Raw genomic sequence first — 26,734 nt, forward strand, 5'->3', positions numbered from 1 at the left:
AAAGAGAGGATCTAATATTTGGAAAAACCCACAGAGACAGAAGAACCTCATTCAACCTGCTGATCCTCACCAAATTCTTCATCCACTCCTGTAAATGGGGAAATAGAAATCCTGACTTTTCAGCCTTTAAAAACCTTCTAATGAACAAAAATCACTTCAGAACCTTAAAACTGATGAAAAACAAGCAGGAATGAATACAGCTCTTGGACGCCTAGAATGATCTGAATTTATTTGAAAACTAAAGCCCCTTTGTCTTTTTCTGTTTGTTTTTGTCGTTCTGCTATCCCTCTGTTTGATGTCTGATAAATTTTATTTACTTATATTTCTATTATTCTGTTTTATTATTTATTTATTTTTTATTGTCTTATAAGTATATGTGTGCCTTAAGCCTGTTAGACTTGTTTTCTTCATGTATGTACATGCCACATGATATTGTACACTTGTTCAAAATGTTTAATAAAAAAAAAAAAAACATTGTTGTGCTGACATGGCCCAGGTTAATTTAGTCAAATATTTGAAAAAATTATATTTTGTGTGTATTTTATTCAAATTGTGTGCTTTATCCGTAGGACCTGTTTTGTCCCTCTTTTCAAGAATCAGTGGTCTGAGTTTCAGATGTGATTTTGTGGTGTTTGATGGATATTGCCCGTTTTGTCAGCAGATTGAAAACATGTACATTAATATTAAGTCTTTAAATATTATTCTGCTCAAATATCTCCTAGAAGTTTAAATAAAAAACACCAGCAGGTGGACGGTGGTAAACAAGAGCTCTTTAAACGCTTTCTGAAAGAGCCTGTCAGAACGCGCAGAGGGTAAAATGGTCCTCCCATATGTCTATGGGTCCTCCGTGTAGTTCGGGCTGCCCGCGGCGCCTTCTCAGTAATCAGCAGACAGGTTTAACAGAGCGTAATGGAGATTATCTATAAAGAAATTGAACTTAACGCCAAAAAGAAAACGGAACACTGTTTATGTGAAACTTGTTGATGAGATGCTTTAATAATCCAGTTTTACATTCAGGCAGCTGTTTGTACAGCCTTAGTCTGATTGGGGGTGGGGCCGAGTCTCGCTGTTTTACAACACCGTCTTTAGCTCCATTTCTTGAATAGACCTCAGTTCTACTAAACCTGGCTTGGTTCGGCCTTGTAATTCATATTAAAGTTTTACTCTACAGTTTTGTTTTTTCCTGAGACTGAAAAAGATTCTTTATTTTCTCGCCGCTTAATCAGTCAGGTAAGCTAAAAACAGCAAGCAGATGCTAGCATCTACTGAAAAACTGAATTAAACTGGTCAACCAGCGAACTTTAAACACCTCCAGCTTCTGGACCTGGTTCCGTCTAAGAACGGGTCCAATTCGGCTGCAGTTTTACTTTAAAAAGGCTGTTCTTATAAAGGATAAGTATAGATTTCTGCTAAAATCCAATCAAACCAACGGACCCAACCTGGCTTAAATGAGCAGCTTTTAAAGGGAATTCTGAATTGATCAGAACCGAGCCTATTAAACAGGATAATATGATTTAAATCTGAAAATGTATTTATTATTTTTCCCAGTTTCCATAAGCAGTGCGACCCCTGCTGACAAATGCTACTGGGCCTTTCCCAGTTTACACCAGAACTGAATGCTTGACCTACGAGAACCAGAACCAGTAAACGGACCTGACCTGGAACACAAAGCCTCACCAGATGTTTGTTTTCGCTCAGGTGAGGCGCCCACCTGTCCTGGTTCTTCTGTGGTTCAGTCATGGAGCTGGCCTATGTGTGCGACTGGGAGAAGCGTCCAAAGAGCACCCACTGTCCGTCCGTCCCACTGGTGAGTTCCTGGTCCTGCAGGAACCTGGTGGCCTTCACCACCGACCTGAAGAACGACGATGACGACATCAAAGGTAGGCAGGGACCAGAGACCCGGAAAAACCCACTTTGACCCAATCAGAACCCACTTTGACCCAATCAGAACCCGTTCATCTTCCAGATGTTAGTCACATGATCCACATCATCGACACAGAGCATCCGTGGGACGTTTTCTCCATCAACTCTGGCCACAGAGAAGTCATTTCCTGTCTGGAGTGGGACCAATCAGGTGAGCTTTACCCAAGTCACCTGTTGTCCAGGTTCTGTAACTCCTGGAGGTTCTGACCCAGTTCTGCAGGGTTTTAAATGATGTTTCCTGGTTCTCTATTGTGTCTCGATGTGTTTTAACCCGGTCCCGACCCGGTTCTGAAGGCTCCCGTCTGCTGTCGGCGGACGGTGACGGCAGGATCCGGTGCTGGTCGATGTCAGAGCACCTGGTGAACAGCTGGGAGAGCGCCCTGAGCAGCTCGGTGGACGGAGACCCCATCGTGGCGCTGAGCTGGCTGCACAACGGCGTCAAGCTGGCGCTGCATGTAGAGATGGTGAGGTCACTTCCCGGAGGTAAGGCCCGGCCGCGCAGGGCGCGGCCGCGCAGGGCGCGGCCGGGCCTTACCTGTCCTCTCACCGCAGTCTGGCTCCACCAACTTTGGAGAAAAGTTCTCGCGGGTCAAGTTCTCGCCATCGCTGACGCTGTTCGGCGGGAAGCCGATGGAAGGCTGGCTGGCGGTGACGGTGAGCGGCCTGGTGACGGTTTCATTGCTGAAGCCGGGCGGCGCTCTGCTGACGGCCAGCGAGAGCCTGTGCCGCCTGCGGGGCCGCGTGGCGCTGGCCGACATCGCCTTCACCGGTGGCGGGAACATCGTGGTGGCGGCGACCGACGGCAGCAGCTCCTCGCCGGTCCAGTTCTACAAGGTGAGGGCCGATGGCAATGCTGTTGCTACGGTAACATGATGCACAGGCAAGGCACACAATAACCAGGTGTGTGTGTGCAGATGGCGGTTGCTATGGTAACCTGTGTGTGTGCAGGTGGTGGTGAGCGTGGTGAGTGAGAAGTGCCGCATCGACACGGAGCTGCTGCCGTCGCTCTTCCTGCGCTGCACCACCGACCCGCTGCGGAGGGACAAATATCCGGCCGTCACGCACCTCAAGTTCCTAACCCGGGAGAACTCTGAGCAGGTGAGCGCCACCGGGTCGGGTCGGGGCCGGCCAGGTCGGAACCGGCCCCTCTCTGACGGCTCCTCCGGTTGCAGGTGCTGCTGTGCGCGTCCAATCAGAGCGGCAGCATCGTGGAGTGCTGGTCCCTCAGGAAGGAGGGACTTCCTGTCAACAACATCTTCCAGCACCGCTCTCCAGTCGGTAAGACCCACCTCCCCGTCCCGACCCATGACGGCCCGACCTCTGACCTCCTGACCTCTGCGCAGTGGGAGAGAAGCAGCCGACCATCTTGAAGTGGCGCATCCTGACGACCACCGGCGACCTGGAGCGCGTCTCCGCTGTGGCGCTGCCCAAGCTGCCCATCTCCATCTCCAACACCGACCTGAAGGTGGCGTCGGACACCAAGTTCTGCCCCGGCTTGGGTGAGGAACCATCGGACCCTGGACCCGTCCTCGGCCCGGCCCTCTGTGACCCGGTCTGGTTCTGGTTGCAGGTCTGGCCCTGGCATTCCACGACGGCAGCATCCAGGTCCTGCACCGCCTGTCCCTCCACACCATGTGCGTGTTCTACGGCGCCGCTCAGCGGCCCGGGGACGACGCCGCCATCAAGCGCCCGCGTACCGCCGGCCCCGCCCTCCACTTCAAGGCGCTGCAGTTCTCCTGGACCTCGCTGGCACTGGCCGGGGTGGACGGCCACGGCAAGGTGAGGCCCGTCTCCGTCTGTTGGTACGTGAGGCTGAATCTCTTCAGAGGAAACCTTTTGTCCTGCTGTCTGTCCTCAGCTCCACATGCTGCGCGTGTCGCCCTCTATGGGCCAGGTGCTGGACATGAACACCACGCTGCGTCACCTGCTGTTCCTGCTGGAGTACTGCATGGTGACGGGCTACGACTGGTGGGACGTGCTGCTGCACGTGCAGCCCAGTATGGTGCACAACCTGGTGGAGAAGCTGCATGAGGAGTACATGCGGCAGAACCAGGCGCTGCAGCAGGTCAGCGCCGCCACCGCCACCGCCACCGCCACCACGCCCTCTCTCTCAGCTGATCTCTGATCTCTGCAGGTTCTGGCCACGCGCATCGTAGCCGTCAAAGCATCTCTCTGCAAACTCTCCACGGCGACGGCGGCGCGGGCGTGCGACTTCCATGCCAAGTTGCTGCTCATAGCCATCAGCTCCACCCTGAAGTCTCTGCTACGTCCGCACGTCCTCAACACGCCGGATAAGAGTCCGGGCGACCGGCTGACTGAGATCTGCGCCAAGAACACCGACACAGGTAAGCACCAGGCGAGCGGCCGCCGGGCCGGGCGAGTGGCTGCCGGGCTGAGCGAGCGGCGTCTGACCTGAACGGCGTGTGTCCTCAGACATCGATAAGGTGATGATCAACCTGAAGACGGAGGAGTTCGTCCTGGACGGGCCCCCCCTGCAGTCCCTGCAGCAGCTCATCCAGTGGGTGGGAGACTTCGTCCTCTACCTGCTGGCCAACCTGCCCAACCAGGTGAGCCAGGTGGGTGACCTCACGGCGGCTTATCCTGCAGCCGCCTCATCCAGCCAAGGTGAGAGCCGTTGACCCCTGACCTGTCCTCCGCAGGGCTCGGCGGTGCGGCCCGGGTTCGGCTTCATGAGAGACGGGGCGTCGCTGGGAATGCTGCGGGAGATGCTGGTGATGATCCGGATCTGGGGCCTGCTGAAGCCCGGCTGCCTGCCCACCTTCACCGCCATGTCGGACAACCAGGACAGCATGCAGCTGCTGTTCCGGCTGCTCACCAAGCTGTGGCTGTGCTGTAAGATGCGCCGCCGCAACACCACACCTAGCGCCACACCTGGCGCAGCATGTCACTCTGATATGTATGACTGTCACATGGAGGGCAGGCGGTGTGTTCAGGGCCGTTGGGGAAAGCAAAGCTTCAGTGGTGTTATGAGTCGTTTTACATAAATCAGATGTTATGGTTTCATTGATGGGCACCTGACGCTAAGCCCCGCCTCCTGTCCCCTGATTGGCAGCGCGGGATGACGGCCCCCCCCAGGAACCCGACGAGAGCCTGATAGATGAGTGCTGCCTGCTGCCCAGTCAGCTGCTGGTTCCCAGTATGGACTGGCTCCCAGTGAACGACGGCATCATCGTGAAGCTGCAAGGGAAGCTGCCGCTGCGGCTGCAGTTTGGGAAAGCCTCGTCGCTGCAGGGCGCAGGAGGCTCCGCCCCTCTGGATGTGTTCACCAGGTAAACCTCACCTGGCCCATTGCAGCGCAGGGCTCTGGCTGCAGGTGAGCTCACCTGTGTTTGTGTTCAGGAGTCCTGGAGCTCAGAAGATGGACAACCTGCGCTGCATTCACATGGGTGTCAGCCCCACCGAGGAGAGCAAGGCCTGCACCAGGTGAGTCCACAGGAAGCGATGTCATTGCAGTACCCGATCACTCGGAGCCCCCGTAACCTGTGACACGCCGCCCCCTACAGGTGTGGCTGCGTGACAATGCTTCGCTCCCCTAACAAGACGAACGCCATGAAGCAGTGGGAGCAGCGCTGGATCAAGAACTGCCTGTGTGGAGGTCTGTGGAGGAGAATGCCGCCCATCTTCACCTGAACGCACCTGGCCAGGTGTGGCCAGGTAGCCATGGAGATGATATCTGAAGGAAGCTCCTGCTTCCTCTGTTTGCTGCAAAGAGGCTGCAGCGCCCCCTGTGTTCTGTAAATAAAACCTGTTTTCTAATAAAAGCATCAAACTTCTTCAGCTGTCGTCTCAGTGAAGGTTAGGAATGCAGCAGGCATCATGCTAGCAGCAGGCCCTACGCTAGCAGCAGGCATCATGCTAGCAGCAGGCATCATGCTAGCAGCAGGCCCTACACTAGCAGCAGGCCCTACGCTAGCAGCAGGCATCACGCTAGCAGCAGGCCCTACGCTAGCAGCAGGGTCCAACATGTAGCACTACTTAATGTAGTTAAGGGACTAGATGGCATATAACACCAGAAGACTAGATTCATCTACTGGAGCTGTTGTCAGTAATCAATAAAACAATACAAAAGAATAACTGCTTTCAATATTATGTATTTTAAAGAAAAAAATTAAGTGAACACCACAAGACACAAACATACATGGAAACCAAAAAAAATAAATAAATAAATACAATATACACTGCTCAAAAAAATAAAGGGAACACTTAAACAACACAATATAACTCCAAGTAAATCAAACTTCTGTGAAATCAAACTGTCCACTTAGGAAGCAACACTGATTGACAATCAATTTCACCTGCTGTTGTGCAAATGGAATAGACAACAGGTGGAAATTATTGGCAATTAGCAAGACACACTCAATAAAGGAGTGGTTCTGCAGTTGGGACCACAGACCACTTCTCAGTACCTATGCTGTCTGGCTGATGTTTTGGTCAGTTTTGAATGTTGGTGGTGCTTTCACACTCGTGGTAGCATGAGACGGACTCCACAACCCACACAAGTGGCTCAGGTAGTGCAGCTCATCCAGGATGGCACATCAATGCGAGCTGTGGCAAGAAGGTTTGCTGTGTCTGTCAGCGTAGTGTCCAGAGGCTGGAGGCGCTACCAGGAGACAGGCCAGTACACCAGGAGACGTGGAGGAGGCCGTAGGAGGGCAACAACCCAGCAGCAGGACCGCTACCTCCGCCTTTGTGCAAGAAGGAACAGGAGGAGCACTGCCAGAGCCCTGCAAAATGACCTCCAGCAGGCCACAAATGTGCATGTGTCTGCACAAACGGTTAGAAACCGACTCCATGAGGATGGTATGAGGGCCCGACGTCCACAGATGGGGGTTGTGCTCACAGCCCAACACCGTGCAGGACGCTTGGCATTTGCCAGAGAACACCAGGATTGGCAAATTCGCCACTGGCGCCTTGTGCTCTTCACAGATGAAAGCAGGTTCACACTGAGCACATGTGATAGACGTGACAGAGTCTGGAGACGCCGTGGAGAGCGGTCTGCTGCCTGCAACATCCTTCAGCATGACCGGTTTGGCAGTGGGTCAGTAATGGTGTGGGGTGGCATTTCTTTGGAGGGCCGCACAGCCCTCCATGTGCTCACCAGAGGTAGCCTGACTGCCATTAGGTACCGAGATGAGATCCTCAGACCCCTTGTGAGACCATATGCCGGTGCGGTTGGCCCTGGGTTCCTCCTAATGCAGGACAATGCTAGACCTCATGTGGCTGGAGTGTGTCAGCAGTTCCTGCAAGATGAAGGCATTGAAGCTATGGACTGGCCAGCCCGTTCCCCAGACCTGAATCCGATTGAGCACATCTGGGACATCATGTCTCGCTCCATCCACCAACGTCACGTTGCACCACAGACTGTCCAGGAGTTGGCGGATGCTTTAGTCCAGGTCTGGGAGGAGATCCCTCAGGAGACCATCCGCCACCTCATCAGGAGCATGCCCAGGCGTTGTAGGGAGGTCATACAGGCACGTGGAGGCCACACACAATACTGAGCCTCATTTTGACTTGTTTTAAGGACATTACATTAAAGTTGGATCAGCGTGTAGTGTTATTTCACTTTAATTTTGTGTGTGGCTCCAAATCCAGGCCTCCATTGGTTAATAAATTTGATTTCCATTGATGATTTTTGTGTGATTTTGTTGTCAGCACATTCAACTTTGTACAGAACAAAGTATTCAATGAGAATATTTCTTTCATTCATTCAGATCTAGGATGTGTTATTTGAGTGTTCCCTTTATTTTTTTGAGCAGTGTATATACACAGTACTGCAGTAGATCTTCTATATAGATGTGCACAAAGAGTCCTAACTTTCCCCGCTGGTCAGCACATTGTCTGACCGACACACATTTAAAAGTCCATGTTTTAATTGTCCAGTTATTTGAGATGAAAAAATGTCCAAGCGCGATTTGTTTCCACCAGAAAAGAGATGAATAATGGATTGTGTGTCCAGGTAGTGAGATGGAGAGGGAAATGTTATGGACCATCAGACCAGTATGGAGTAAATTTCAGGTTCTCCTGGCTCCAGCCAGTTGTCAGAAGCTCGCCATCCTTTAACCCTACAAAAGGATCACCTGGCCAATTCCATAAATAGTTCAGTGCATGACAACTTCATGGCTCCAAGCTCACTGGATGTTCAGATCTACATGATTTTTTATATTGTGAGTTTTAAAAGTGCATAATAAACAAAGAGATAAACTAATTGTTTGGAAGAACAAACCTGTGGCTCCTTTATCTCCAGCTCTCCCCCTCACACCTGACTGGGAAAGCTGGAGCAGGCCTGATTAACCACTCAAGATGCAGTGATTGGCTGAATGCACTGTGTGACTGACTGTCACTCTAACCAATGGAGCACCAAAGGCGGGATTAAGGGCAGTTTTTACCCTGGGTTACAAACAACAGGGTTATGCACCTAGCAACTGGTCAGCCACCCAGGAACGGGGTCAACCAAACTTATCAATGGGGTTAGCCACCTAGCAACTGGGTCTACCACACCTAACAACGACTTTTACAACACCTGGCAACGGGGTCAATTACCAGAATCTACTACTCCCACTCAAGAGTTCTGCTGTAAACAGGTCAGCTGGTTCTGGTCCAGATGAGGCTTCAGACTGGTGTTCCATAGACTTCCATATAAAGCCTAACCCAGCCAACAGGTGGGGGTGGGGGAAACCTGGACCACCATTTTAGAACCACAGACGGAACCAACACAGGTCTGTTCAGAGCACCAACAGAACCGGGCTGGTCCACACTGAAAGAACTCAACTGGGGGTTTTGGGCAGAACCACCAGAACCGTCATGTTCCGTTGATCAGCTTCAGTATTTCACCGAACAGACAGGGGGCGCTCTCTCTCCCTCTCTCTCTCTCTCTCTGTTTCTTTCTCTCTCTCTCTCTCTCTCTGTTTCTCTCTCTCTCCCTCTCTCGCACGCGCAGCTCGCCCCCGCCGCGCCGCCGCATCGCCCGCAGACAGAAAGACGTTCACGGATCTGCGGAGGAGCGTTGTCCGAACCAGCGCCGGATGGGTTTGGGTCGGAACCGGAGCCAGCAGCAGCCGAACTAACTGGACCGCAGCCAGCAGCTCTGCGGGAACGGTCGGTACCGGGAGAGGGACAACCAGAACCGGTCCGGGATCTGAGGTGAGACCGAACCGTTCTGCTGCGTGCATGTGTGTTTATCCGTGCATGTGGACGCGCTGCAAGTCGGAATCAGAACGTTCCCGGTCCAGATGATCCGGTCTCCAGGAACACCTGTCTCACCTGCCTGTCTGCCTGTCCGTTCGGGTTCTGGGTTCTGATTGGTCGGAGTGTCGTAGCGCGGGGGAGGATGAGGATGAGGAAGAGGAAGCTCCCCCGGTCCACTAATGCAGAGTGTCTAGCACAGCGATTACTGACTGGGTCTGTCCTGCAGAATCTCTGACCCGGTCCACAGCGCGCCGCTGATCCAGAACCAGCCCGGTTCCGGCCGATCTCACCGGATCAACCAGTTGAAGGTGGGACCGACGGGGTCCAGCTGGGCCCGGTCTAAACACACAAATAATTTAAAAAGAACTGGACCCAAACAGCACTGAACCCAGAACCAGAACCCTTCCTGTGTTTGGTGCTGATTTGTCTGGATGCGATCAGGCCCAGCAGGTCCATGTTGGACTGCAGGCGGTGACCCGGTTCTGGAGGAAGTTCTGCAGACAGAGGGGTAGATGAGCTACAGGTTCTGTTCATGTGATCCGGTTCCTGGCTGGGTTCTGGTTCTGGACTCCAGGTGTGTGTGAAGCACAGCAGGAGAGAGAGCAGCTGGTAGCAGCATGACCACAGAAATCGCTCAGCACAACCCCAAAGAAAGTTTTAGAGCCGAAACATCTCACTCTGTGTGTGTGTGTGTGTGTGTGTGTGTGTGTGGGCGTGTGTGTTCCAGGTTCATGAGGATGATGATGATGATGAGCTCCTCGTCCACAGAGAAGATGAAGAAGAAGGCTCCCAAGGACAGTCTGACTCTCCTGCCATGTTTCTACTTCGTCGAGGTCAGAGGTCACCCAGGGATAAAGACAGAGCTAAATTATTGAAAACTGTGAACATCAGTTAGAGAAACTTAAATATCTATACTAACATGACCTGTGCAGACAGAACCAATCGATCAGAGACACAACCGATCGATCTCAGGATCACAGATTGTCTTTAACCATCTGATGTTCAATAAACATTTATTTCATAATTATCTTCATGAGATTTTCCTGATTTGCTCTTTTTAGCTCAGTCTTTCACGGGTGACGGCAGTTCTGGTCCAGAAGTTGCAGAGAGGTTCTGCATCCGGGCCAGGAAGCAGAACCTCTCTGGACCGGGAGAAAACCTGACAGGGTGTGTTGTGGTTGCAGCTGCCCATTGTGGCTTCTTCTATGGTGTCACTGTACTTCCTGGAGCTGACGGACGCGGTGCAGCCGGCCCAGGCGGGGTTCCGCTGCGGCGACCGGGCCCTCAGCATGCCGTACGTAGACGGAGGAGACGAGCTGATCCCGCTGCTGATGCTGCTGAGCCTCGCCTTCGCCGGCCCGGCCGCCTCGGTAAGAGGCCACGCCCACCCAGTGACCTCACAGACCAAGAACCTGATCCCGGTCAGCTAAGGTGCGTTTGTTTTGTGTGTCAGATCATGTTGGTGGAGGCGGCGGTTTACTGCCTGCAGCCTCGCCTGAAGGTCCACCGAGCCGAAGGAAGCATCAACGCCGGCGGCTGCAGCTTCAACTCCTTCCTGAGGAGAACCGTCCGCTTCGTAGGTAGGACACTCACCTGACTGCCTCACCTCTCTACATGTCTACCTGTCCACCTGTCTGTCTCTCTACCTGTCTACCTGTCCCAGGTGTGCATGTGTTTGGGCTCTGTGCGACAGCGCTGCTCACTGACATCATCCAGCTGGCGACGGGTTACCACGCCCCGTTCTTCCTCACCGTCTGTAAGCCCAACTACACGCTGGCCGGCGGGTCATGTGACCAGAACGCTTACATCACCAGAGACATCTGCTCCGGTCATGACCTGCATGCCATCATGGCGGCCAGGTGCGGCGTGTCCTCTTGTCCGTGTCACGTTCTCCAGGTAGAGGCTGATTGTTGATGTCTCTCTGGCAGGAGGACGTTTCCTTCCCAGCATGCAACTCTGTCGGCCTTCGCCGCCGTTTATGTCTCGGTGAGCGACGAAAAATCTAAACTTGTCCTCCCAGTTCCATCTCCAAAGGTTGACTGGTCCTGTCCCTGCTGTCTCCCCCTTTACCTCCCAGATGTACTTTAACTCCACCATCTCCGACTCCACCAAGCTGCTGAAGCCGGTCCTGGTCTTTGCATTCGCCATGGCGGCGGCACTGACGGGCCTCACTCAGATCACGCAGCATCGCAGCCATCCCGTCGACGTCTACGTGGGCTTCCTGATCGGCGCCTTCATCGCCGCATACCTGGTAAGACCCCACATATGTGAGATAAGCTGCAGCTGTCATGGCGACTTCACCAGGAAGCTCGGTGCAGAGGCAGCAGGTCTTCAGGTGTCTCAAAGTTAGACACCTGTCTGCCTGGGACTGCTTCCTGTTCTGACGCGCTGCTCCTGATCTCGTTCTCCAGGCGCTTCACGCCGTCGCCAACTTCAGGTTTTCTGATGAGCGCGCTCAGGCTCCGTCCCCTCCCCTGCCGGTGGAGGACCCGCTGCGGGCGCTGACAGAGCGCGGACACGATTCGGTGTACAACAAGGGGCCCGCCTCGGCCTCGGAGAGTAACGATGAGATCGCGCCGGCGCCCCTGGAGCGCATGGAGGGCCTGGGGCCACTGCAGAGGGAGCAGGGCTCTGTAGAGGGCCTGAAGAGGGCCAGTGTGGACGTGGAGCTGCTGGCCCCTCGGAGCCCCATGGGGAAGGAGACCATGCTAACCTTCAGCAACACCCTGCCCAGAACAAGTGTGAACATCAACGGCCCTCTGGGTGCCGGCGAGGCGCCAGGGGCCCCGGCAGCGGCGGTGCAGCGACGGCTGAAGGCGGTGCAGATCCCGGTGGACCCCATGAGATCCCAGCAGCTGGTCTCGGAGTGGAAGCAGAAGTCCATGGAGATGCGCGGCCCGGGGCCTTGTGAGGATGGGGACCGCGAGCCCAGTGAGGACGGCTCCGAGGCGAGCTCTATGGGGACGGATGATGCCGGTTCTCAGGCGCCCATCTACCAACCTTCGGTGCACTGCATGAGGGTGGGCTCAAGTCGCAACCCCACCCCTCCTCCAGGTGGTGCCAAAGCTGTGGCGACACCCAGACCGCCTCAGATCCCTGAAGCCGGACCCCCAGCAGTGTCCCCAAAGAGCGCCTTGACCAGGGCCAAGTGGCTCGCCATCCGGGAGAAGACCAGCGGGGAGGCCTCTGGCCGCGGCACTGCCAGCCAGCCGCGCCTCATGCAGGTCATTGCCTTGTCCAAGCAGCAGGGTCTGCTTCCCTCCTCCTCCTCCGAGAGCGCCTCCACTGGCTCCGCCGCCTCCTCCAACACGGACTCCCCGCTCTGTCGCCAGCGAGACGGACCGGGCATCGTCACCGTGGACGCCCACGCCCCCTACCATCCTGTTGTGCAAACTCCACCCCTTCCACAAGCCCCGCCCCTGGCCGGGAACGGAAACCCTTGGGAGTGGGCCGCGGTGTCCAATGGAGACGACCCACGAGAATCCTACGGCCTCAACAGGCTGACCAGGTCGGACCCGACGGCCCGTGCGAGCAGCTTCTGCCCGCGCCGCTCCGCCTCGCCTGCCGCCCACCCCGCCCAGCAGGCGGAGATGGCGGCGGACGCTCAGCGTAGGGAAATGGCCATGAGACGCAAAACGGCGCTAGTTCTGCTGGATCGAGAAATCCGCAACCAGACTGAACAGGAAAACTACTACAAGAGTTTACAGGGACGGAGGTTCAAGGACCAACCGTAACCCTGAGACACCTGGATCAGACCTGGAGGGGACAGAGACACCTGGACAGGACGGAGACACCTGGACGGAGACATCTGGACAGGACGGAGACACCTGTATGGAGACACCTGGATGGGACGGAGACACCTGGACGGAGACATCTGGACGGGACGGAGACACCTGGACGGGACGGAGACATCTGGACTGGACGGAGACAGCTGGAGGGACAGAGACACCTGGACGGAGACACCTGGAGGGACAGAGACACCTGGACGGGACGGAGACACTTTGACGGAGACACCTGGAGGGACAGAGACACCTGGACGGGACGGAGACACTTTGACGGAGACATCTGGAGGGACAGAGACACCTGGACGGGACGGAGACACTTTGACGGAGACATCTGGAGGGACGGAGACACCTTGGTTTTGGCCATTTTAGCAGCAACAAAGCTAACAGCTTTATAACCTGACAGAAATGCAGCAAAGTTTTTAGCTAATAAAGACATATTTGTCCAATAATGAGACCATAAAGGAATCATGAGTTCATGAGCTACTGGCAACCAGCTGCTCTTGGGTGGCTCCTAGGTTCCGAGTGAAACGTTCTCTGCGATGCCTCCTGGCATGAAACTGACCACCCATTTGAATGTTAGCATGGGTTGCTACGTTAGCAGCTTTACTGAGGAACGTTTGTTTTGCCAGCAAGGGAAGAAATTATTAATGTTATCAGCAAAATGTTTCAATGTTATTGAATCAGAAACGTCTTTGCGATATTGGAAAGGGATTTTGGGTTACTGGAACCAACGCAACTGAACTTCACGGTCAGCGTGGTCGACTTAGCCTCCCTGCTACCAGCAAAAGCTTTGTTTCAGTGTGCTAACAGGAAGTGATGTCAGCGAGGTTTTATCTGTTAGCTTTATCGCATTTAAAGTGGCAAATTGGTGGCGTTATTGGCCTGGTCGCCTTGGTTATGGTACGACATCTGGACACGGTATTGGACTTTTCACCCACAGGAACGCCCATCAACAGTGTCTGAGGTCAAAGGTCACATCCAGAAATTTAAACGATTTCCTCTGGAAGCGCAGAGAACCAGAACCAGAACTCTGGATGACGATGCTCTCTGGAAGATGAGTAGCTTAAAGCTGCAGTTTGTAACTTTAATAAAATGTTTTTTTTCTGTTTTTGTTCAAACTGTCATCAGATAATCTCTGCTGCTCCCAGTGCCAACTACAGAATACACAACTCAGTTAGAAACTACCAATCAGAGCCAGGAGGTGGGTGTTAGCACTGTCAATCACACTTGTGTATGCACTGCAGCGGAGCAGATAGCATAGTCACCATGATAACATTAATTTAAGTTAGGTTTATTTGACATTAGGCTGTTTGGCACAAGGGAGGGTGTGGGCAGCGTGTTCATGAGCCTGATTGGCAGCGCTAACACCCTCCCTCTGACTCTCATTTGTTGTTTGAGCGGAAGCGGTGCATTTCTGCAGATGGCAGTGGGACCACAGAGAGGAGCTCATCGGTGTTACTGTGTGGAAAAGTTTTTCTGCAGCTTTAAAGCTCCTGCTGTGATCAGTCACCTGCCTGGATGTGTCTGTTGCCATGGCGACAGACGCCGAGGAGAAATTTCCCTTCAACTCCACACATAAACTGAAGCACATTCATAAAAATCATGATGTCACCATGGTAACAGCTTTGTTGCCAGGGCGACGGCTCGGTCGCTACGGTAACGTCTGGTTGTAATGCGCTCGGTGCCGGATGTCGATTGGCTGACGGCCTGAGTCACGTGACTTTCGTTCTCTAGTGATTTATTGTGAAGCTGCTTTTCTCAGCGGGGCTCAGACCGTCCACCTGTCCGTCTGCACCTACCTGAGGACAGGTGGACAGGGTGTCCCTGCTGCTGCATGTGATCTCATCCTGTTTCCATCTGTAAAGCCGTGTGTGAGGATGATGGTGCTGCATGCTTTCTTCTCTCCATGATGAAGAGTCACAATAAAAACGTTCTTCCAGCCTGACGGCGTCTCATTCACCGTAACACGCAGCGTTACAGCAGCTGGTCTAGATCAGAAGATCTAGAGCAGGTGATCTACAACAACAGACCTCCTTTGAACAGTAACCCATGGTAACCTGCTCAGAGCTCATTCTGTAAGCCGCCTGTCAGACAGCGCTCAAGGTTAATCAAGCCGCTCTCTGTCATTTATAGGTCACTACTCCCAATAACTGCGTTAAAAACTTCCGATCAGTCCGAATTCGGGAATAACGTTCCCCGCCGCCTGTCAGGCAGCGCTCAGGGCACACTACGCTCTTTCCGCTGCTAGGACCCGTACTTCCGGCTGTGGTTCGGCAATAGCAGCGGCCGTTAGCTGTAGCTGCTGCTCGGAGCGGATCTCATCTCCCGGATTCTCTGAGCGGCTCCCCGGTCCCCCCTGCCCTCTGGATCCGCCTAAATCCGCTCCTCTGTCGGTTCCGAGCCGCCAGCCGAGCGCTAACGCGGGGCTTTGTCGGGCTTCAGGTCCGGTCCTTCCAGTTAGCATCGAGCCATCAGCTAGCTTTCTGCCGATGAAAACATCGCGAGGAAAACTTCGCTGACAGGTGAGTTTGACGCACCTACAAGTTCCCTTTCTGACCTGTCAGAGGGCTTACAACCCCTAACACCCAGGAGTGACCCCTGACCCCTGCCCCTCCCACACCTACTGCTCCTCGCACACCTGATCAGAAGATCCTGAGGAACACCTGAATTCCTTACCTGATGGAACAACATCCCGACTCTAAACACCTGTAGAGACCCTCTAACACCTGGCCAGGTAAGCAGAACCACGGCGAACCCACCAGAACCAGTAGCGGTTCTGATCCAGGTGCGTTTATCGACTGATTCTGGTCCGGGTTCTGGGTGTCCTTGGAACAAACCCGTCAGACGTTAACCGATCCGAACCTGTCCAGAACTAAAACATTGGTAGCATCTAAAGATCTACAAACCATCAGCTTCCAGGCCACGCCCACATTCTGCCAAAGCACCTCACCAGCGTAAAGGGTTCTTTGCACCTGCCGCGATGACGTCACAACCGCATGCGCAAATGCGGCTCTCTTTTTTCCGCTTTGAGTTACCATGACAGCTAGAAAAGACAACGTCTTATTTCAGACGCAAATAAAACAATACTATGAACATTGCTGTCTTCCTAATATAATGGGCTTTTAAGTTTTCATGGATTTCCAAGCGGTCCTGAATTAAGAAGACGGTGGCTTGTAAATATTGTTGCTACCAGTTAAAGCTAACGCCGCACAGCAACGTTTACAGCCTTCACTTCACTCTGGATCAACTTGTTCAGCCTAAAGCAGAAGGTAAAGGAGCCTCCTGTGTTATTTCCATGGAATCACTTCTGTATTCAGCCTGAAAGAGTTTATGGGAACCAGAGAGCAGACCAGAGCCAGACAGCCGAGCTACTGATCCGCCTGTACACACTGCTGTAAACACCGTCCTGCTTCACAAGAAACATGCAAAACTAATAAAGCGAAGTAACACGGAGACCTTAATTAACACGGCCATATTTTTCTAAAAGCAACAACTCTGAACCTGAACAGTCAGCTGAACTAGAACTCTGACACCAGAGCTGCTCTACTGTTAAGCTATGGGCTTGTTGTTCCTCAGGCTTCAGAAGCAAAAAGCCTGAACCGTAAAATCCCCGTTACTTGGTCTCTGACACTAACGACAATAAACCACGTAATATACTGAAAGCAAGGTAAAAACATTGTCCGTTAATGAATGATGAAAAATGTTTAGATACTTAAATAGCACATTTTTACAAGAAAATGTCTGAGAATATTGCTTGCTAGCATAAGCTAAAGCTAATGTTAGCCACAAAGCTTAAAGACAGTAAAACTCACCTTCATATCTGTGAATTTATAACGAGGCGAACATCTTTAAACTTTTCTCCAGCTACTTGCTGGGGCTTCGGATCGATGTTCATTATTAATTGTTATCTTGCAACAATTAATAATGTAAAATGCCGGCGTGCCGTGGTGGCGTAGCGGTTAGCGCGACCCATATTTGGAGGCCTCAAGTCCTCGACGCGGCTGTTGTGGGTTCGACTCCCGGACCGGCGACGTTTACCGCATGTCTTCCCTCCTCTCCTTCCCCCTTTCCTGTCAGCCTACTTCGTAAAAAGGGACTCTAGAGCCCACAAAAAGACCCATTTTCAATAAACCGGAAAGGATTGAGCCGCTTTTCCCCGAACGCAGAAGCTGACGTGCAAAGAGCCCATCACTTGTTTCATGATCATCATAGCAGCCAGAAAATTTCACCAAAGCACGCATTAATGTGTGGTGGAGAGTTGCCACAGTAAGATGAACCAGTCTGGGTCAGAGGTCATTCTTCCAGAACCAGTCTGGGTCAGTCTGTTCAGGATTTGGATTTCCGGTTCATTTTTTGCAGCAGCTGAAAATATAAAATGTGATAAAAGCATCAAAGCTAACCAGAACCAGAACCCTGAGCTGGTTCTGGCACTGAGGGCCAGTCAGTAAATAACTGCGCTGTGTTTGAACCTTCCAGGTGGATCCAGGTTCCGGCTCGGTCTTGCTGGAACTGAATCTGAGTCACCTTCACGAAGTGGACCAGAACCATGCTGACCTAGGAACGGGTTTGGGAGCACCAGAGTCTTGCAGCGGCCGCCGCCATGTCGGAGAACCAGGCCAACAACAACAACGTTCCTCTGAACAACAACATGGGGCCCAACCGGATCCGGAACCCCAACATCAACCAGAACCCGCTCATCAATGTGCGCGACCGCCTCTTCCACGCCCTCTTCTTCAAGATGGCCGTCACCTACGCCCGGCTCTTCCCACCCTCCTTCAGGAGAGTCTTTGAGTTCTTCGTCCTGCTGAAGGTGAGACGTCCCAACTGGACCGGGTCGGGTGGTTCCCGTTGGCTGCAGCTGCTCACCTGGTTCTGATCTGGTTCTGGTCAGGAACGACAGCTGTCCAAAGCTGCATCCTGCAGTTACACAGTTTGACCTGTAGGTGTCAGACAGGAGCTGGTCTGAGTTGAAACTGTTCGTTTGTCTCTGTAGCTGTTATGAGCTTCGGACACATTCTAATTATTTTTGCTTATTTTTTCTGCCGTTTCCTTTATAGACTTTAGTAAAATGATTTTCTCTGTTCCTTTAATATAATCTGGAGTTTAGATAATCTCCTGTGTTTTCTGATTAACATCTGATGGCTTTGAGCACGGCGCTGTTCTTCGCCCACCTGTAAAGAGGCTGACCTTCGGGACCGTGTGGATCGCCCCTCCCACCACTGGGGGCGTCCTGCTGACGCGCGCATAGCCAACGTGTGCAGGCCAAGCGGCAGCTTTTGTTAGCCTTTGTTTTGTGTTGTGATTTTGGCCTGGTGAGACCGGTTGTCCTGTTTTCGCTTCTTTCTTTGGCAGTAGGTTCTTTTTTGACTTTTTGCTTTAGTCTGGTATTGGCAGGGGCTTTGTGGGCTTGGTAACGGGTCGGCCCGTTGCTGAACTTTTTCTGTTTGATCGGCTCATCAGCTCCACCCTTCTGTTCACACTTTGGGGTTTCGGTTTGGACACGGGAATTGAGGGTACCTAAATTTGTCTTTTTCTTCTGCAAAAGTTAAAAGCAGCTGAACAAAATAAGGATTCAAGAAAAAGGGTTAAAAAAAAGAATGTCTGAACCCTAACTCTTGAATCCCTGACGTCTTCCTGACGTGCGCCAGCCGTGTCCGACGTCCTGACGGGGCTGGAGGAACGGTGAACCGTGGGTGTTTGGGTCCAGAGCGTCCTGCTGCTTCCTGCCACAGCTCAGTTTCATCACCAGATCCTGGACTTCCTCCTCCTCTTCCTGTTGAGGCTGAAAGTTGGTCTGCAGTGCATTGTGGGCGGAAGAGTCCTTACAGCCCTTCACCAATGACGAGGATCTGTTTGTTAGAACAGCTGGAGGTTTACCCGGAGGCAGCTCCTGATTGGCTAACCTCTTGTCCCTCCCTCTGCCCTCTGCATCAGGCGCTCTTCGTCCTCTTCATCCTCGCCTACATCCACATCGCTTTCTCCCGCTCCCCCATCAACTGCCTGGAGGCGGTACGGGATCGCTGGCCGCGCGATGGCATCCTGAGGGTGGAGATCCAGAGGAACTCCAGTCGCGCCGCCGTCTTCCTGCAGCACTACGACTCCGCCGGCCTCCAAGGGGAGCTGCAGGCCGAGGAGCTGCAGGCCGAACCAGGAGGAGGCGCAGCAGTGGCCGGGATCAGCCTGGGAGAGGAGGAGGAAGAGGACGACGAGATGACGGTGTTTGAAAACAGCTCAGTGCAGGTAAGTTACTGTCTGTCTCCTCACCTGTCTGTCTCCTCATTTGTCTGTCTCCTCACCTGTCTGTCTCCTCACCTGCCTGTCTGCAGTTTGAACTGGACATTGAGCCCCGTCTCCAGCCGTCTGTGATTGGAGGAGGCTCTAGAGGAGGAGCCAATGACAGCCAGGACGTGTCGTTTAGCCCCGCCTCTAAAGGTATGCAGCCACTGCAGGACTCAGTGTCTGAGCTGGAGATGATGACCAGAGCAGGTAAACCCACCTTCACCTTCTGTCAGTCCTCCCCTTCTCTTAGACTCCTTCCCCTCAGTTGATGGAGAGATCTTCTTTCTATGGCTGATTGTGAACTTCAGGTTGTTGTTGTTTACACCCTGCTGCTCTCGTTGTCATGGTTACAGTGTGGCCGCAGGACGAGTATATCGTGGAGTATTCCCTGGAGTATGGCTTCCTGCGGCTGTCGCAGAGCACCAGGCAGAGGCTCAACATCCCCGTCATGGTCGTCACTCTGGGTCAGCTGCCACGTCACGTGACCCCGCTGATCCTGCTGACCCCACTGACCTCTCTGCGTTCTGTGCAGATCCCACCAAGGACGAGTGCTTCGGAGACGGTTTCAGTCGCTTCCTGCTGGATGAGTTCCTGGGCTACGACGACATCCTGATGTCGAGCGTCAAGGCGCTTGCTGAGAACGAAGAGAACAAAGGTACTCAGGCTCCGCCCACTCTGACCACCCGTGTGTAATCTACCTGCAGCAGGTAGAGGCAGCTGTCGGTAGCTCTGCTGTTCTCCGCAGGCTTCCTGAGGAACGTGGTGTCTGGAGAACATTACCGCTTTGTCAGCATGTGGATGGCCAGAACGTCGTACCTGGCTGCCTTCGTCATCATGGTCATATTTGTAAGTTGACTCTCTTTCGCTAAAATGCTGCTGGAAATATTTCGTCTTTGACTTTTTTTTTTACCAACAAGAACCTGGAAGAGGAGAAAACAAAAACTCCATAAAAAGTAAAGCTGAATTAAAACTGCAACTGAATAAAAATTAAATAAACTACTAAAATTAAAATGACTAGAAACATGGCCAAAATGTTCACCATTTTGGCCTGTTAATCAAAAAGAAATCAAACTATTTGTCCATTCCTACAGTGTCTTGTGAAAGTATTTGGCCTCCTTGAACTTTTCAACCTTTTGCTGCTTTTCAGGCTTCAAACATAAAAATCTAAAACTTTTATTATGTTGTGAAGAATCAACAAGTGGGACACAATTGTGATGTGGAACAAAATTTATTGGATATTTTAAACTTTTTTAACAATAAAAACTGCAAAGTGGGACGTGCCATATTATTGGCCCCTTTACTGTCAGCAAACTCACTGCAGAAGTTCAATTTGGATCTCTGAATGATCCAACGTTGTCCTAAGTGACTGATGATGGTCAGTAGAACCACCTGTGTGTAATAAAGTATAAATGCAGCTGCTCTGTGATGGTCTCACATCATGAAGACCAAGGAACACCAGCAGCTCTGATACTGTTTGGATTTGGAAAGAAAAAGATTTCCCAAGCTTTAAACACCTCAAGCAGCAGTGAGCAGGCGATCATATTGAAACGGAAAGAGTATCAGATCAAATCCACCAAGACCCGGCCGTCCTCTAAACTTTCATCTGGAACAAGGAGAAGATCAGAGATGCAGCCAAGAGGCCCATGATCACTCTGGATCACTCTGGATCTACAGAGATCTACAGCTGAGGTGGGAGAGTCTGTCCATAGGACAACAGTCAGTGGTAAACTGCACAAATCTGGCCTTTATGGAAGAGTGGCAAGAAGAAAGACATTTCTCAAAGAGAACCATAAAAGTCTGGTTTAAAGTTTGACACCAGCCACCTGGGAGACACAGCAACACGGAAGAAGTTGCTCTGGTCAGATATGTTTCCATAAAAGCAACACAACTCATCACCCTGAACACATCATCCCCAGCGTCAAACATGGTGGTGGCAGCATCATGGTTTGGGCCTGCTGTTCTTCAGCAGGTCAGGGAAGCTGGATGGAACCGAATACAGAACCGTTCTGGAAGAAAACCTGTTGGAGTCTTTAAAGACCTGAGACTGGGACGGAGATTTACCTTCCAACAAGACAAAGATCCCAAACAGAAAGCAAAACCTACAATAGAATGGTTCACAAATAAACGTATCCAGGTGTTAGAATGGCCTAGTCAAAGTCCAGACCTGAATCCAATGGAGAATCTGTGGAAAGAGCTGAAAGCTGCTGTTCACAAGCTCTCCATCCATCCAACTCACTGAGCTCCAGCTGGTTTAAGGAAGAATGGGCCAGAAGTTCAGTCTCTCCATGAGCAAAACTGATGGAGTCAAAACGAAGCCACTTGCAGCTGCAACCGCAGCAAAAGGTGGCGCTATAGAGTAGTAACGCAAGGGCCAATAATATGGCACGTCCCACTTTGCAGGTTTTATTTGTTAAAAAAGTTTTAAAATATCCAATAAATTTCGTTCCACCTCACGATTGTTGTTGATTCTTCATAAAATAATAAAAATTTAGATCTTTATGTTTGAAGCCTGAAAAGCAGCAAAAGTGGAAAAGTTCAAGGGGGCCGAATACTTTCACAAGACACTGTATGTGAGTCCGGTGGAGGTCGGTCCTGTCGGGCCCACAGGTTGCCAGTTCGACTCTTGAGCAGTTCTTGGGCTACGATGCATCCAGGGCGCGGTGGGGGTTAGGTGGAGTCATGATAGTAGATATCTGCTGCTGGAGCTCCACCCTGTCAGGCCGACGTACCAGAGACACAGCAGGAAGTAGGCCGGACTGGGAGCCTCTTGGTAGCGGTGGGTTATGATGCTTCAGCTGGGATCCTTCAGCCGCATGTGAAACTTAATGTGAGACTGCAGCAGCAACACGACCCCAGATCATCCTGGACCACAGAATGCACAGAAAGTCAGGCATGTTTCCACTTCCTGTTCCTGACAGGAAGTGATAAATATTTCTACTTCCTGTTTCTGATGGGAAGTGATAAATGTTCAGATTAAATCTACAGATTGAAGGAGAACCTTTACAGTTCAGACAGGACTTAATGATTTTAACTGATTTTTAAAATCTCATTTAGGAAAAGATATAGAAAAAAATTTCAAAAACTAAAAGCTCATTTATTTATCAGCTGGTCAGAAATTATCATCCCAGATTTCACTAAATAAATATTCTGTGAGAAGAAGGAAAAGATTTCTGTTTAAGATTAAAAAACTTTGGACTAAATTCACTGGCAGCTTAAGTCAACAAAAACTGTACCGGCTGCAGGCGGCTTAAAAAGTTCTTTTAGAACCCGGATCAGCAGAACTACTTGGATTCAGAACCGCTCACAAAATAAAGCCGGGTCTTGGTTCTGCCTTTCAGACGCTGTCGGTGTCGATGCTGCTCAGATACTCCCACCACCAGATCTTCGTCTTCATCGGTTCGTTTACGCTGCTCGGTCCATTCCGACCCGGTACAGCCCGGTCCGGTTCTAACCTGCTCTGTGTGTTTCAGTGGATCTGCTGCAGATGCTGGAGATGAACATGACCATCGCTTTCCCAGCAGCCCCTCTGCTCACTGTCATCCTGGCCCTGGTTGGTGAGTTCTGCATTGGTTCTCCTTCTGATCCGGTCCGGATTTACAAACCGTTCTGGTTGTTTTGTATCTGTGATGTCACTTTTTGTTGGCAGGCATGGAGGCCATAATGTCCGAGTTTTTCAACGACACCACCACGGCTTTCTACATCATCCTGATCGTCTGGCTGGCCGACCAATACGATGCCATCTGCTGCCACACCAACACCAGTAAACGCCACTGGCTGCGGTGAGTCGCAAGCAGGAAACAGGAGAAACGGGAAGCAGCAGGAAACAACAGGAAACAGCATTCCTGTTTCCTGTTTCTACTTCTTGAGAAAACAAGAAGTAGCAGGAAACAAGAAACAGCAGGAGAAAACAGGAAATGACAGAGGAAGCAAGGGGAAACGGCAGGAGAAAACAGGAAGCAGCGGGAAACAGCAGGAGAAAACAGGAAATGACAGGAAGCAACAGGAAACAGCAGGAGAAAACAAGAAGTAGCAGGAAACAACAAACGGCAGGAGAAAACAGGAAGCGGCAGGAAGCAACAGGACACAGCGGGAAACAGGAACAGCCTGCTCTGATTGGTCAACTCTCAGTCAAGACACACCCCTAGCATACTTGCCTTAAACATGTGTGTGTCCTGATCCAGAGTTATGGTCGGTCAGGTAGGCCTCCAGGTGTGGCTAGTAACCATGGAAACAAGTTTCTGATTCAGTCCAGATGAATGTCAAAAATTGTCGATTTCTTCCTCCTGAAAGAGAAAGTTTTGATGGCTCCGTTTGGTTCTGATGGTTCGTTTGGTTCCAATAGTTCCAGTAGGTTCATATGGTCCTGATGGTTTTGTTGGTTTTGTTGGTTCCGAAAGTTCTGTTTGGTTCCGTTTGGTTCATTGGGTTCCGATGGTTCTGTTTGGTTCCGATGGTTCTGTTTGGTTCCGATGGTTCATTTTTTTGTTCGTTTGGTTCCCATGGTTCTGTTTGGTTCCGTTTGGTTCCCATGGTTCCGATGGTCCTGTTTGGTTCCCATGGTTCTGTTTGGTTCCGATGGTTCGTTTTTTTGTTTGTTTGGTTCCCATGGTTCTGATGGTTCGTTTTTTCCCCCATGGTTCCGATTGTTCCTGATGGTTCCGTTTGGTTTCCATGATTTTGTTTGGTTCCGATGGTTCGTTTGGGTCCCATGGTGCCGTTTGGTTCCCATGGTTCTGTTTGGTTCCGTTTGTTTTCCATGATTTCGTTTGGGTCCCATGGTTCTGTTTGGTTCCCATGGTTCGTTTGGTTCCCATGGTTCGTTTGGTTCCAATGGTTCCGTTTGGTTCTGATGGTTTGTTTGATTCCCATGGTTCTGTTTGGTTCCGTTTGATTTCCATGATTTCGTTTGGTTCCGATGGTTCCCGGTGGGTTCCTATGGTCCTGATGGTTTTGTTGGTTCTGTTTAGTTCTGTTTGGTTCCGTTTGGTCCCATGGTTCCGATTGTTCCTGATGGTTCCGTTTGGTTTTCCTGGGTTCCGATGGTTCATTTGGTTTTATTTGGTTCCGATTTTTTCCCCATGGTTCCGATGGTTTGTTTGGTTCCGGTAGGTTCCTATGGTCCTGATGGTTTTGTTGGTACTGATGGTTCTGAAAGTTCTGTTTGGTTCTGATGGTTCGTTTTTTTGTTCGTTTGGTTCCCATGGTTCCGTTCCGTTCCGATTGTTCCTGATGGTTCCATTTGGTTTCCATGATTTTGTTTGGTTCCGATGGTTCGTTTGGTTCCAATGGTTCCCATGGTTCTGTTTGGTTCCGATGGTTCCTGGTGGGTTCCTATGGTCCTGATGGTTTTGTCGGTTCTGTTTGGTACTGATGGACCTGTTTTGTTCCGATGGTTTGTTTGGTTCCGTTTGGTCCCATGGTTCTGATTGTTCCTGATGGTTCCGTTTGGTTTTCCTGGGTTCCGATTGATTCCGATGGTTTGTTTGGTTCCGGTAGGTTCCTATGGTCCTCATGGTTTTGTTGGTACTGATGGTTCTGAAAGTTCTGTTTGGTTCTGATGGACCTGTTTGGTTCCTATGGTATGTTTGTTCCAATGGTTCCGTTTGGTTCTGATGGTTCGTTTGGTTCCGGTTGGTTCTGATGGTTCTGTTGGTTCTGTTGGGTCCAGGTTCTTCTACCTGTACCACTTCGCCTTCTACGCCTACCACTACCGCTTCAACGGTCAGTACAGCAGCCTGGCTCTAGTCACTTCCTGGCTCTTCATCCAGGTGAGGTCCCTCCTCTTCCTGTCAGCCGTGAGGTTCCGCCCCTTCCTGCCCAGGTTGCCTCTGATTGGCCGGTTCTCTGTCTTCCCGCAGCACTCGATGATCTACTTCTTCCACCACTACGAGCTTCCTGCAATCCTGCAGCAGATCCGGATCCAGGAGATGCTGCTCCAGAACCAGCAGGCGGGTCAGAACCAGACGGCTCTGCAGGACAACCTCAACAACAACAACGCCGCCGCCGCCGGGCCGGAACCCGCTGGGACCGGTCAGTCAGCAGACAGCACCGTTGAGTCGCCGCCGGCCGAGCCGCTCCCATCATCCAATGTGGCGGTTGGCGGAACCGGCGAGGTCAGAGCGGAGCTTAACTGGGTCGCTCAGACCGCCGCTGTCATCACAGAGGCGCTGGGCTCTTCCGTTGACTCGGGAGGAAGTCAGGGATCGGCGGAGATCAATGTTGAGTTCTGGATGGGTGAGGCAGCAGGTGAAGCTCCTGATGGCTCATTGGAGGATAAAGCTCCAGGGGGCGGAGCTGAAGCCTCACCTGGTGATAGCAGGCGCCAGGGGGCGGAGCCTTCTGAAAGCCTTGCCCTTCACACAGACTGCCCCGCTCCTCAGAGCTCAGGTACAGACAGCGAGTCACCTGGGCAACAGAGCTCTGCCCCCCTCGGCACGTCGTGAGCGTCCAGGTGAGCTGATGACATCACGGCGCCACCTGAAGGCTATGGACCGTCAGCTGATCACTGAGCTGCACTTTACTCCAATTAATCAATTAATTAATTAACTGATCCATCAATTAACCAATGAATGAGCTGATCTGAGGGTAGCCCCGCCCCCAGTCGACGCTCAGCAGGGTGACCTTCTTCGAGGTGTGACCAATAGGTGAACTGAGGTTCTGACCCTTCTGGACACCCACAGCTCTGACCCGGTTCTGCTGAGGGATGATTGACTCATCAGGTTCTGGTTCTGACCCGTTCTGTTGGACTGAAACCCAGATGGAACTCTAATTCTTTTATTTTGTAGAACACCGATTGGCTGTTGCTGATTACGCTCCGCCTCTTTGAGGGCGTGTCCTATGTTTACGTATTCAGGCTGCATGAGTTCACCTGTTCAGAACCAGAACCTCATCACCTCCATGTTCTGATTGTGACATTGAAGGCGGGGCCTCGTGGTGGGCGGGGCCTGGGTGGTTTCTTCTTGATGCTCCTGCTGGTCGACTGGAGTGTTAGGAACCAGTGGAACCAGTGGAACAGGTGAGGCCTCCTGCAGACGGATCAGACTCACCTGAAGGTCAAAAATAAAGAGTTGTGGAACCAGCTGGCTTCCTGTGGTCTGTATCTTACCTGGTAACCGGGTCAGAACCGTGACCCAGTTTGAAACGGCTGAATGTTTTAGAAACAGATGACCCGGTTCACCGAGCTGGAACCAGATCTTGGTCAGGTTAAGACCCCTTAGAGGGAGGCAGAACCCGTTTGGACCAGGCTGGGCCTGCTAGGCCAGTCTGTTTCTGATTCTGCTGGTAGCCCAGAGATGAAAGTTGGTGAGGGTGAGGGGAAATTTAATGGTTCGGGTTCATTTAAAGGGCCAGCACCGTGATTGTAGAGCAAAATCAGCTTCCTGTTGTACAAACGCTGCATCAAATGTGGCTGAAATTATCCATAATTAGTTGAAACAATCGACTCTATTTGAGAAATATTTATTTTGGATGTAAAAACGGTACCGTAATGCTGTCTTCATACATTTTAATAAAATATTGTCACATGAAAGTCACCATGTTCG

General features: G+C 51.6%; 3 protein-coding genes across 8 annotated transcripts; all 3 read left to right on the forward strand.

Annotated features, from left to right (window-relative positions):
- The first annotated feature begins 895 nt into the window (after window positions 1-895).
- med16 (mediator complex subunit 16) lies at window positions 896-5,717 on the forward strand. 4 transcript variants are annotated; one of them, XM_032572938.1, is made up of 16 exons: window positions 924-1,230; window positions 1,737-1,880; window positions 1,967-2,074; window positions 2,218-2,387; window positions 2,476-2,757; window positions 2,872-3,021; window positions 3,096-3,201; window positions 3,267-3,422; window positions 3,494-3,702; window positions 3,782-3,988; window positions 4,058-4,268; window positions 4,357-4,499; window positions 4,584-4,776; window positions 4,997-5,213; window positions 5,284-5,367; window positions 5,448-5,717. In XM_032572938.1, the coding sequence occupies exons 2-16, from the start codon at window positions 1,739-1,741 to the stop codon at window positions 5,572-5,574; spliced, it is 2,505 nt and encodes an 834-aa protein (XP_032428829.1). In that variant the 5' UTR covers window positions 924-1,230; window positions 1,737-1,738; the 3' UTR covers window positions 5,575-5,717. The 4 variants fall into 4 exon arrangements, with proteins under 4 accessions (XP_032428831.1, XP_032428829.1, XP_032428828.1 ...); XM_032572937.1 differs by having other exon boundaries at window positions 925-1,230; window positions 1,699-1,880; XM_032572939.1 differs by having other exon boundaries at window positions 933-1,230; window positions 1,699-1,880; window positions 4,357-4,490.
- A 3,136-nt stretch (window positions 5,718-8,853) lies between these two features.
- On the forward strand, window positions 8,854-14,859 carry plppr3b (phospholipid phosphatase related 3b). Of its 2 annotated transcripts, none has more exons than XM_032571375.1 (8): window positions 8,854-9,703; window positions 9,857-9,962; window positions 10,314-10,499; window positions 10,583-10,709; window positions 10,793-10,988; window positions 11,058-11,115; window positions 11,207-11,380; window positions 11,541-14,859. In XM_032571375.1, the coding sequence occupies exons 1-8, from the start codon at window positions 9,642-9,644 to the stop codon at window positions 12,861-12,863; spliced, it is 2,232 nt and encodes a 743-aa protein (XP_032427266.1). In that variant the 5' UTR covers window positions 8,854-9,641; the 3' UTR covers window positions 12,864-14,859. The 2 variants fall into 2 exon arrangements, with proteins under 2 accessions (XP_032427266.1, XP_032427267.1); XM_032571376.1 differs by having other exon boundaries at window positions 8,855-9,084.
- Window positions 14,860-15,148: 289 nt separating this feature from the next.
- tmem259 (transmembrane protein 259) lies at window positions 15,149-26,271 on the forward strand. 2 transcript variants are annotated; one of them, XM_032571377.1, is made up of 12 exons: window positions 15,149-15,436; window positions 17,391-17,724; window positions 18,849-19,154; window positions 19,241-19,400; window positions 19,547-19,657; window positions 19,726-19,848; window positions 19,939-20,039; window positions 22,532-22,589; window positions 22,664-22,747; window positions 22,840-22,972; window positions 24,862-24,961; window positions 25,052-26,271. In XM_032571377.1, exons 2-12 carry the CDS (start codon window positions 17,515-17,517, stop codon window positions 25,634-25,636), a joined length of 1,971 nt encoding a protein of 656 aa, XP_032427268.1. In that variant the 5' UTR covers window positions 15,149-15,436; window positions 17,391-17,514; the 3' UTR covers window positions 25,637-26,271. The 2 variants fall into 2 exon arrangements, with proteins under 2 accessions (XP_032427268.1, XP_032427269.1); XM_032571378.1 differs by having other exon boundaries at window positions 15,150-15,436; window positions 19,241-19,346.
- The last annotated feature ends 463 nt before the right edge of the window (window positions 26,272-26,734 follow it).

The sequence above is a fragment of the Xiphophorus hellerii genome, chromosome 9 (genome assembly GCF_003331165.1).
Source record: "Xiphophorus hellerii strain 12219 chromosome 9, Xiphophorus_hellerii-4.1, whole genome shotgun sequence".
In the NCBI taxonomy this organism is placed as follows: domain Eukaryota; kingdom Metazoa; phylum Chordata; class Actinopteri; order Cyprinodontiformes; family Poeciliidae; genus Xiphophorus; species Xiphophorus hellerii.